At 37.8% G+C, this 12086-nt stretch overlaps 1 protein-coding gene across 1 annotated transcript in view; it reads left to right on the forward strand.

Annotated features, from left to right (window-relative positions):
• RABL3 (RAB, member of RAS oncogene family like 3) overlaps window positions 1–9699 on the forward strand; it is a 38743-nt gene extending 29044 nt beyond the window's left edge. Inside the window, exons 6-8 of the mRNA XM_082654372.1 lie at window positions 3598–3669; window positions 7802–7840; window positions 8428–9699. Of these exons, the coding sequence (XP_082510498.1) occupies window positions 3598–3669; window positions 7802–7840; window positions 8428–8493 (177 nt within the window). The 3' untranslated portion in view covers window positions 8494–9699. The remainder of the gene's footprint in view (window positions 1–3597; window positions 3670–7801; window positions 7841–8427) is intronic.
• The last annotated feature ends 2387 nt before the right edge of the window (window positions 9700–12086 follow it).

Consider the following 12086-nt stretch of genomic DNA (forward strand, 5'->3'; position numbering starts at 1 on the left):
TTTTAATGTATTTTAGAATGTATCTGTTTCCAGTGCCTGTGGGTTTCTGTGACAATCATCTAGATATGTGCTTTTCCTATTTTACTTGCAAAGTCAGGGCGATCTTTAATTGTTAACAAAATGTAAAGGTACTCAAGTGGCAAACATGGTCTTCACAGAATTCACATACAACATACTTATGGCCTTTTATCAGTGTACACCTTCAAGAACACAGCAGAAACGAGGGTCTTGAGGATGCAGGGAAGAAAAGATGAGGAGGAAAATTGGATAAGAGTTTCAAAAAGAGGTAACAGTCAAAAAGACTCAGCAAGTAAATATAAAGTCTCAAGTAAAAACTAATTTAACACTGTTAGTGCTAGCATCTTTGGTTACTGTATGAATTTACTTAAAATTATTAAAAAGTAAGGATTAACATAACTGTATACATCAAAGATAGAATCAAAGCTTTCTTGTGCCTGGAAAAAAAAAAGACAAGTTGTTTAAATTATAAACAGGGAGGAGATTACTTATTTTTTTAAATCCTATTAGGTTTTTTTGTGTCTAGCACAAATTTTCCTCTGTTATGTGTTTACTTCAAAGTGATCATTCTGAAGCATCTTCCCTAGTTAATGTTTCTTTCTCAAGCATTTAGAGCTATCAATTTTCAGGCTTTGCCCTCTACCATGATCAATAGCAGATAGTTATAGTTCTTTCAGATCTAAAACTCTCTTCCTAAAATCATAGGGTTTCTCTAGCCTGGTCAACCTGAAATTCTGGAGGCTTAGAAATAAGTTTTTGGGAGGTTTTGTCCGTTTGTTTGATGTTTGATTTAATTTTTGTATTTAGTACTTTAGCTCTATTTGGAGTCATCTCTGAAGTCTTTTGACAATCTGATGATTATGTGATCAATATCTGTTTTGTAAATCGTATCTAATACAGATCTAGTTAAGGTTTGTCTTTTATATGCCTCAATTGCTGTATAAATGTGTTCAAACATGATTTCAAATACAACAGTTTACACAATGACATTTCAGTCTGCTTAATCCATACATAGAATTATCTTTTATTATGTTAGGTGCTTTTGTGTCTGAAAATTCAATCTGATGGCATTTTCTTGGGATGAAGAGAGAAGGAAACTAATATTTCAGTACCTACTATGTGTCAGACATGCATTATCTCATTTAATTTTCACAAAAATCCTATGGGTTAAGTATCGCTATCTCCATTTCACAAATGAATAAGCTCAACTTTAAAGGTTTAGTAGCCTAACCAATGTCACACAATCTAGAGATGTTGGGATAGATACTCAGATTCAGAGCCTGCTGGCTTCAAAGACCTCTGATTTTTCTTTTACTCTATGATCTTTGAAAAGTTGTAGTCTCTCTTTTGTGGTTTTGGAAAATGTATAGCTTCTGGTCAGAATTTAAAATGTGAGCCTTGAATGTTGTATATTGGTAAAATAGAGATTGTTACAAAATGCACTGGAATGGAATCGTGTGGGCTTAGAGATTACAATCAGAATAAATGCAACAATAATAACTTCAGTGATTTCCCAAGGGACACAGATGATCTATAACTGAAAAAATAGATACTATCCTTGCAAAGGAGCCTATATGATATCCCCATGGTTGGGTCTTAGGTGGCATTTGAGGTACAAATCAAAGTACTCGGTCTCTTGAGTTGGCAAGTCAATGATGACAAGCTAAGGCAATTCAACATTGGAATTCCAGGAAAGGGATAGTAAACGTTTTAAGGTCTTTACTAATCATTGCAATGTACTAGTCACTTCATTATAATGTTTCAGATTCTTTTGTCTCTTCACAGCCCCATTTTTTCCTATTTGTATCCTAATAGTAAATATCTGTTGTTTATTATTTATTATTAAAAATAATATTTAATGATATTTTAAAATAAACTTTTCTATTGTTTATTTTAACCAAAAAATATATCTATTGTTTATTATTATCTTTATGGCCTACCAAGAGATGTAGTGCCTTGCATTCAGTGAGTGAGAAATCCCTGGCCACCGTTCTGTTTGTTTTTTGCTCCTCCTGCTCTTTATTTTCATGCTTCCTACTATTCCTAAGAACTTCATAGTACTTAAGTTAGTTGAGCACTGGTGAGTAACTAGTACTAAAAAATGAAGTGTTGTCCTCAGAATGGGAGAAAATATTTGCAAACAAAGCAACTGACAAAGGATTAATCTCCAAAATATACAAGCAGCTCATGCAGCTCAATATCAGAAAAACAAACAACCCAATCCAAAAATGGGCAGAAGACCTAAATAGACATTTCTCCAAAGAAGATATACAGATTGCCAACAAATATGTGAAAGGATGCTCAACATCACTAATCATTAGAGAAATGCAAATCAAGACCACAATGAGGTATCACCTCACAACGGTGAGACTGGCCATCATCAGAAAATCTAGAAACAATAAATGCTGGAGAGGGTGTGGAGAAAAGGGAACCCTCTTGCACTGTTGGTGGGAATGTAAATTGATACAACCACTATGGAGAACAGCATGGAGGTTCCTTAAAAAACTAAAAACAGAACTACCATGTGACCCAGCAATCCCACTACTGGGCATATACCCTGAGAAAACCATAATTCAGAAACAGCCATGTACTACAATGTTCATTGCAGGACTATTTAAAATAGCCAGGACATGGAAGCAACCTAGGTGTCCATCGACAGACGAATGGATAAAGAAGACGTGGCACATATATACAATGGAATATTACTTAGCCATAAAAAGAAACGAAATTGAGTTATTTGTAGTGAGGTGGATGGACCTAGAGTCTGTCATACAGAGTGAAGTAAGTCAGAAAGAGAAAAATAAATACCGTATGCTAACACATATATATGGAATCTAAAAAAAAAATTAAAAATAGTTCTGATGAACCTAGGGGCAGGACAGGAATAAAGAAGCAGATGTAGAGAATGGACTTGAGGACACAGGGAGGGGGAAGGGTAAGCTGGGACGAAGTGAGAGAGTAGTAGCATTGACATGTATACACTACCAAATGTAAAATAGATGGCTAGTGGGAAGCAGCTGCATAGCACAGGGAGATCAGCTAGGTGCTTTGTGACCACCTAGAGGGGTGGGACAGGGAGGGTGGGAGGGAGGTGCATGAGGGAGGGGATATGGGGATATGTGTATACATACAGCTGATTCACTTTGTTATATAGCAGAAACTAACACACCATTGTAAAGCAATTATACTCCAATAAAGATGTTTAAAAAAAAAAGTTTGTTTTTAATAGCTCTGTTTCTGCTTTTGAAGGTAAATGTAGGCAGGTCACCTAATTAGTATGTTGGTTTTGTTGTTAGTAAGACATTAACAATCCTGTCTTCCTTTATGAATTATTTGGTGATGAATACAGTGGTTCAGTGTCCTCTAAAATTGCCTAAATAACAAAGAGTAAGTGGCCTCACCTTCCTTTAGCACTTTCCTCTTTGCTGTGTGCATCATAATTTGAAAATTACTTGAATATTTTATGAGAGTATTATGCCTAATATTTTACTATAGAAATGTGCAAGAGGAACAGTAATGACTCACAAAGAGCTTATGTTTCCTAACGTTTAATTGTGGATCTTATGTTTTATCTTCTAGGATTGCACAAATCCACGGTACTTAGCTGCAGGTTCTTCCAATGCTGTCAAGCTCAGTAGGTTTTTTGATAAGGTAATGGCTTCAATTAAGTTATTTTTAAACTTAATTTATATATTATGAGAGTTTAAATTCTTTGTAGAATGCTTTGTCCTTTTATTCCTTCATGCTAAACTTCACAGCCTGAATACTATTTGTTTTGATCTCTTATCTGTTGGTGTAATTGCTCAATGCCTGCTGACGTGTTTATTCTATCACCAGTGTTCTCTAAGCAAAGGATGAAAGCTACTGGATTCAAATGGGGTTTTTTAAGATACCTAATTCCCTCCTTAAAACAATTTATGTTTCCATATTTTCTAGCATTTTTGTGCTTATTCACCACCCCCAAGTCCCCACAAAAGGCACTAAACTGAGGACATTCTGCTTAAAGCCCTGAGTTATTTTTGCTCTCCCAGCTACTAATATTCTCCATATAAATGTTACTGTTACTTTTAAGGCTAGGTCATCTTCTTGATTCCCTAATTTTCCCTATCAGAAACCTTTGCATTCCAGTTATTCACTCTTACCAGCATCATCTTATTGTCCAGAACTGGAATGAAAATGCAGCATTTTCAACATACTGGTAAATTAGAGCACTGTTTGTCTTTCCTTCACAAGGCCATACAGCTGCATTGCATACAATATTGACCAAGTTAAATTGTTTACCCAATGTTGACATTGTGTAGTAAAGTAAAATAGGATGTATTTCTGTATTATTATTGAAAAAAGATTAATTTCTGTCTTATATTTCCTTTTACAAGTAGTCTCCCAAGAAAAAAATTTCCCTCCTCATAGCTCTTCTTTATGAATCATTTTTCTTTTAACTATTTAGAAATCTAATATTTGGCTTTTTTGTCCAATAGGTCAGCATAAGATGAGGCCCACACTCCGTCCCTGTTTAATATTAGGCCACTGGGAAATTTTTGCTTTATTGCAGAACTTCCCAACTGGTGTGTGGCCAAAAGGGTACAGGTGCACTGAGATAGTGATCCCCTCAGTTCTCAGAGCAGCCAGAGCCCCTGGCCTGACTCTTCCATTTACTCCATTTGTACGTTTGCTAATGTATAAATATTAGCATTTTCTAAATGTGTCATGACATGAAAAAATGGTTGGAAGCACTGCAAGGCACCAAATTTTCTCTCCACATTGTTTTCAAACTTAAAACGTAAGAACTTCCATTTGTTTAGATCCGTGGCCACTATCTATGTCCCCTAGGAGCAGCATCATATAGATCTGTGTCTGACATGGAAAGATCCCACAATATATTGTTTAAATTTTAAATAATTTATTAATTTTAAAATTAAAAAAGTAAAATGTGGGCTCCCCTGGTGGCGCAGTGGTTGAGAGTCCGCCTGCCGATGCAGGGGACACGGGTTTGTGCTCCAGTCTGGGAAGATCCCACATGCCGCGAAGTGGCTAGGCCCGTGAGCCATGGCCGCTGAGCCTGCGCATCCGGAGCCTGTACTCCGCAACGGGAGAGGCCACAACAGTGAGAGGCCCGCGTACCGCAATAAATAAATAAATAAAATAAAATGTAATAAGTTATATCCTAGAGAAACAATGGGTTATAGATCAGTGTGACCCAAGTTGTCAGGCAAGACTACTTAAAAAAAAAAATTAGAGAGAACTTGGTTGGTTTTAAGAAGAGAGCAAGTTTTGATAAGAGGAGACTTCCCTGGTGGTCCAGTGGTTAAGACTCTGCACTCCCAATGCAGGGAGCCCAGGTTCGATCCCTGGTCAGGGAACTAGATCCCACATGCCACAGCGAAGATCCCGCGTGCTGGCAACTAAGAGCCGATGCAGCCAAATAAATAAATAAATAATTTTTTTAAAAAATGGTTTGATAAGAGAAGGACATCGCAAGTTGAGGGCAGGGAATTATGAGCAAAATTGAAAAGCAACTTCTCTCTTGGTTTCCTAAATCACAAACAAAGTCAGGTGGATTAAGAGGTTGGCCAGGACTTCCCTGGTGGCGCAGTGGTTAAGAATCCACCTGCCAAGGCAGGGGACATGGGTTCCCTGTTCCTGGAGGATCCCACATGCCACGGAGCAACTAAGCCCGTGCACCACAACTACTGAGCCTCCACTCTACTGCCCACGAACCACAACTCCTGAGCCCACGCGCCACAGCTATTGTAGCCAGCACGCCTAGAGCCTGTGCTCCACAACAAGAGAAGCCACCGCAATGAGAAGACCACGCACTGCAACAAAGAGTAACCCCCGCTTGCCGCAACTAGAGAAAGCCTGCGTGCAGCAACGAAGGCCCAATGCGGCCAAAAAATAATTAATTAATTTAAAAAAAAAAAAAAAAGAGGTGGGCCAGACCTCCAGACTGAGGTGGTTGCCTGAAAGCAAGGGACTTGGCAGCTAAGATATGACTTTACATCATATCTTCCAGAATTTAGTGTAAAGATTTCTTTTCCAAGGGACTTCGCTGGTGGCGCAGTGGTTAAGAATCCACCTGCCAATGTAGGGGACACGAGTTTGAGCCCTGGTCTGGGAAGATCCCACAGGCTGCAGAACAACTAAGCCCATGAGCCACAACTACTGAGCCCACGTGCTGCAACTACTGAAGCTCATGTGCCTAGAGCCCATGCTCTGCAACAAGAGAAGCCACTGCAATGAGAAGTCCATGCAGTGCAACGAAGACTAGACCCCGCTCGCTGCAACTAGAGAAAGCCCGCGTGCAGCAACAAAGACTCAAAAATTAAATTAATTAATTAATTAAAGATTTCTTTTCCAAGAGGGAATCTAATCCTCTTCCACACTCCCTTCGCTAATAGTAATTCCTAACCACTCCAGAGTAATAGAATTTTCCTGTCCTACCCTGGAGAGAGGAAGGAAAATCAGTCCTGTCATAGTTTTTGTGGTGTCAGGTATTTTAGATGGGTACTAATCATGAACCAGCTTTTCTACCTTTGAGGCCAGTGAGTGCAACCTTACCCTGAGTCTCTTGTGACTAAAAGTAACCCATCCATAGTCTCGAAGATAAAATGAATCCAGATGATATGGCTGTCAGGCCAATGAGAGCAAGCTGCTGCAGGCCTGGAAGAAGATGCTCTGCTTTATTCTGAGGAAGTTCCTAGCCTCATAATTCTAGATTCTAATGTCTTAGAGTTAATCTTCAGATAATCTGTATTCTAATCTGCTGAACTTTTCTTAATCACATGTAAAGCTCTGTGTAAAGAAAATAATACTGCCTCTGTCACCATTGCAGTTTCTCAAGTGTTAAACAGAGTTCTTTTTTTTTTTAAATGTTTTTCATCATGTGAATGTAGAGAACAAATGTATGGACACCAAGGGGGGAAAGTGGCGGGGGGTGGGGGGAGGGTTGGGGGGGGATGAATTGGGAGATTTTGATTGACATGTATACACTAATATGTATAAAATAGATAGCTAATAAAAACCTGCTGTGTAAAAAATAAATAAAATAAAATTCAAAAAAATGTTTCTCATCCTGTGAAAATATGGTGCTCTTAAACTCATTATGTTAGGGCACATATTTTGAAGGCTTCTTTTCAGTAGTGGTGATGGATTTGTACAGATACATCCACTGCTTTACCTTATTTCTCCTACTGACCAAATACAGACAATTCCGAAACTGCTGAATTAAGGGTGCAGATTAAGTCGGAAAAGAAGTTAATTGACTGCTTTTGATGTTGTCATCTGTCTCCATTAAGGACTGACAGAATTTACAACTGTGTTTACTAGAGGAATGTGGTAGTTTACTACATTATATAGACAGACTCCTCTTTAAGGAATAGGTATGCTATTGTAGTAGCAAAAGTGCTTTGCTTTTATCTTATGGATTCTGTTTGGTACCTTTTGGGGCCGACTGCTAGGGAACTTTGAGTCAAATTTGCAGCCATACACTAGGAATTGCATGGGATGTCATGTCACTCTCTGGTTATTTAGTCTTTTTTGTTGTTCATGTATTTTTTGACCTATCATTAATGCTTTTTGGAACAAGAGGCAGGCTTTTATAAAAATACTTCCACAATCCTGATCTCATTAGCACCAGATTTAACTCATTGTATTAGATGTCTGTGCTGTTGAAAAGACTCTTAATTTGGGTATATACCTTTTAGTGCCATTAGTGGCCATTGCAGTTACTACCTTTTCAAGGTATATGTGCTAAGCCCTTAAAATCTTTATTTGTTTTTCACAGGTCATAGAGAAGAGATACTTTTTAAGAGATGGTAATCAGGTCTGTATCTATCTTTTCTTGATAAAATGATTTCTTGAAATTGGAGAGAGGTTTGACTTATTTGAAATTTATTTCCAAATTTGCTTTTGAAATTTTTTTTAAAACTTGGGGTCGGGGGAGTCCTTTGTAGGCCCAAGCAACTGACTTTCTTCTGTCCTGTTAAATACAAAAGAAAAAATCAGATCAAGGGAAAATAAGAGTCTAAGAAACAAAAAGAATCCAGAGATAAGGTTACATTATAAAATAATAGAATTGCTTGAGACTCCAAAGGCATATATCCAGAGTCTATCACAATGCAAATAATTCATATAAAAGTCCAATAGGTGAATATTATGAGATTCACCGCCATCCTGTCTGATTTAGATGGCACTATCACCAATTGCTTGGCAAATGTTTTTCATTTTGGTAGAATTTATTTTTATTATTTAATCTGCTGTGGTTTTCGGAGTAAAACCGCAGAAAGATAGTTCTTTAAAGAACAACAGCCCAACATACAGAAACAGAAAATAAGGAGAACATTTTAAAGGCTATTAGCATTTGAACTCTGCCTGCTTGAGTCCTAATATAATTATCTTTCTTGCCTACAGATTCCAGGCTTTCCTGATCGAAAAAGGTTTGGGGGAGGAACATTAAAGAGCTTACATTATGACTGAATTACACTCATCCTTTGAAGAGTAAGCAAGCAGTGGCAGTTTTTCACAGCTTTCTTCTTGCTGTGTCAGTTATTAATGTCTCAGGCTTTTAACGAAATCATCTTAAAATGCCACCCTTCAGCCTCACCCTTTAATGGAAAACTGAAAGGAAGTAACAGCGTGGGAAGTCCAAACTTTGTCCCCATTCTCTCTGTTCCTCACCTTTCTGTCCCTGTTTATAGATTATATAAAAGCCTTGTGGAAATACGAGATGTCAAAATGATGCAGTAAATGAGCAGCGACAGAATGCTGCAGAGAAAATTTACTCTTGCCCAGAACTGGAGGGTTTTTATGGGTCTGTAATTTTCCCACACTCCTTGCTGAAGGCTTAATTAAGTACTTCAAAAATGTATCTCCTTCAAAAATGTATCTCTATTGTTTTACCTTCTGAGGGGAAAGGTTATGTTAACCGGCCCTGAGTTGTCCACCCCAAACACTCTCTGTCATTTTCAAAGAAGCAAAATGGTGTTATTTAACTGCCTCCACCTTCATCACACAAAAGGATGCCTAATAATAGCAACCGTTGTCTCTCTCTCCTCTCCTTTGCAAATGGCTCAGTGGCTGGAAGAGGCGGACTAATAGCTGGAGTTAAATATAAATAGATTAATAATACATAGAGAACAGCAGTACCAGAAAAGAAGAATTATGCGAGAAATTGACAGCTCACTAAATCCTTCACTCTTTAGGTTACAGCTGTCTGCACCCTCTTACTGTTTTCTGTTTGGAAATAGGTAGGGTAAAATCTAAGACCTGCACAAGGGCAGTAAGAGAGATTTACAGCCTCTTCAGTTTTTATTTTTATTTTTGAAGGAAAGATCAACTCCTAAAATGTCCCTTAACTATAATCCGTAAACTAAGAATATTATTCTTTGTGTCAACAATGTATTTATGGAGAGAAGTAAAAATAACTTCCACAGCAACACATTTACATGAATTATGGACTAGGATTCTTGGATTTCATAATCCAAAATTGGGGGTGTGTGTATATGCACAATTGTTCATCACTACTTTTTTTACCCATCTTTTTTGCTCGTGTAATTGCCTTTGCCCCAGTCTTTGTTAATATATAAACCTGTTTTACGAAAACTGTAATTTGCTGCCTTATTCAACAACTCTTTTTCACATGTATTCTTCTCTCTAGGAGGTCTCTGCACTCCTGATTTTGCTCCATATTAAAGTATAATAATAATAAGTACACAGTTTCAGCTTCTCATTTTAAAACTAGGGGAAAAAACCACTAAAATCTCTTTCTATTCCATACTTTGGAAATCAAGGTGTGCTGAAAGAGGATATTAAAATGATGATGTTAGAGAGTGCTTTTAGAAAGTCTGTCTTAGGAATTTGGCAAGGGATTTTAAAGCACTTTTCATCAGCTAGAATTTTCTCCAGTCTTTCTTCACATCCTCCCCCACAAGAGTTAGCCCTGATTTCTTTTTTGACATAAAGGAGAGCTATGCAAATCAGGATCTGTATGTGGAATTTGGCACAAGTATTTTGTGACAGTGGCTGTGCAGTTAAGAAGTAGAAACCAAATGCATATGCAGAAGACCTAAACCAACTGAAGCTCTTTGTATTCCTCTTTTAAAAAATAAATCAATAACCCTTAATTAGAAAGGAGATCTATTCCAATTTCTCTATTTTCTCCCTTATTAAAAAATAAGATGAAAATAACCTATCACTGATGGCTTCAGGGTCAATCTTGAAAAATTAACAATACTCAACTTCATTTGTTCTTGCTGTCAGGCTTGACTCCTGAATTACAGTTTTCTAAGAAAAAATGATTTTAATCATCTAAGGTAAGTTTGTTGCAGCATTAGTAGCAGCAAAATAAGGTTGTTGGCCAAAGTGAATGTTATTAGCCAGAGTTCTTCAAAAAGAATCTTTTGAAGCATAAGTTTTGCTAAGACTTCCTGAAACCTGCTCATAAAAATTGCTTTTAGGTAATAATAAGTTTAAATACCAAATACTTCCTAAAAAGTGTTAATTAAAGCTTTAATTTTCTTACTTTCTTGATGGAACAAATTGCTACCTATAAGAGAACTTTTTTTTTTCCCCTGTTGTGATTCAGACCACTGCCATAATCAGAGCTTCTGAGTCTTCATTTCAACAGGGTATGCTTTAGCACCCAACCTAGGTAGGGCCTTATATGGGTATCTAAATGTTGGTTTAATTGAAATTTTTAAAGCACAGGTAGCATCTATTTTAAGAAGTTTGAAGTCTAACAGGATGTCTGCATTGATTTAACATCTGTTAAAATTCAAAGGAGGATACTCTGGGGGAAGGAGGAGTAGGAAGTTAAAAAATTCATTTCTCCATAGTCCCAAAACTGAGTTAAATTACTGTGGTAGAAGAGGAAGGGTTTCGGGAGATCTAGCACTGGGAGAACCCTGAGCCTCACATATTCCCCAGTATGTTTGCCTAATGCAGAATTGGAGTTGGAGCCTGCCAGCGCTGCTCCATAGAGTAGGAAAAGGATCCAACTTTGAGTAACAATTAATAAGCACCTACATTTAAGGACTCAAAGCAATGGCTTTCAAACTCAAAAGTGTATGGAAGTCCTCTGAAGTGCTTGTTTAAAATGCAGATTCCAGGATTTCTTCTGCCCCCCCCCTCGCCCAATTCTATGTATATGGGATAGAGCCAGGATTTTGTATTTTTAACAGGCAAACCAGGTGATTTTGATGCAGGTAGCTCAGGATCCACCCTTTGAAAAAATAAACCCATATCAAAAACGTAGGGAACACAGGGATTGTAGACTCTACCTTATGGCACCGTTATAGCAGAGTTCCTCAGAGTTCATGATCGCCCCTTAATGAACTAAGTAAGCCACTCCTCCCTCCCAAGGCTACACATGCCACAGCAATCGTAGCGTGATTGTCACATCCTCTATTGGCAAAACAGGAAATATTTGTCTTCGATGTACTGCTACCCATTTTTAATACTAGCACTTTCTACCCTCTGGGTATATCTATTTCTAATGAAATGCCTTGCCATCTTATACATAGCCCCTCTCTTATACCACATTTGTTTTCTCAGCTGGCCAACCACTAAGCTTTACCAAGATCATCAATAAGTAAAGGTGAAGAATGAAACCCCTAAACTTCAACAAAGATGTAAAATCTTGTTCAGTACCATCAAATATATCAGGTAATCTATCAGTTTCATTTTTTTCTTGGAGACATCGGTCCTGAAGTCCTCCGTCCTCTAACTGCACTCTGGAGTGATTGCTCTCTAGGCCTGCCACTTGCCCTTCACATTACTCTGTAATAATCCCCAGTTTCCTAGATGTAATATTTTCCATTTTCTTGGTGTGGATCAGTGGTCTTCCAACTGGGATGTGTGGAAGAATCTCTTCCAAGAGGTACATGGGCACGGATAGTTTTAAGGGAATCATTTTTCAGATCACGAATTCTCATATGAATGTATCTTTGTTAAGATTGATCTGCTTGTGAAGCAGCTCGCGCTGGCTCTTATTTACCACGTCTACTTTCCCAATTGCCCTTTTCCCACTACAGAAAAAGAGCATGTCACTACTAGTGCAATAGAAATACGGC

This window comes from Grampus griseus, assembly GCF_964374135.1.
Source record: "Grampus griseus genome assembly, chromosome: 5".
Taxonomy (NCBI): Eukaryota; Metazoa; Chordata; class Mammalia; order Artiodactyla; family Delphinidae; genus Grampus; species Grampus griseus.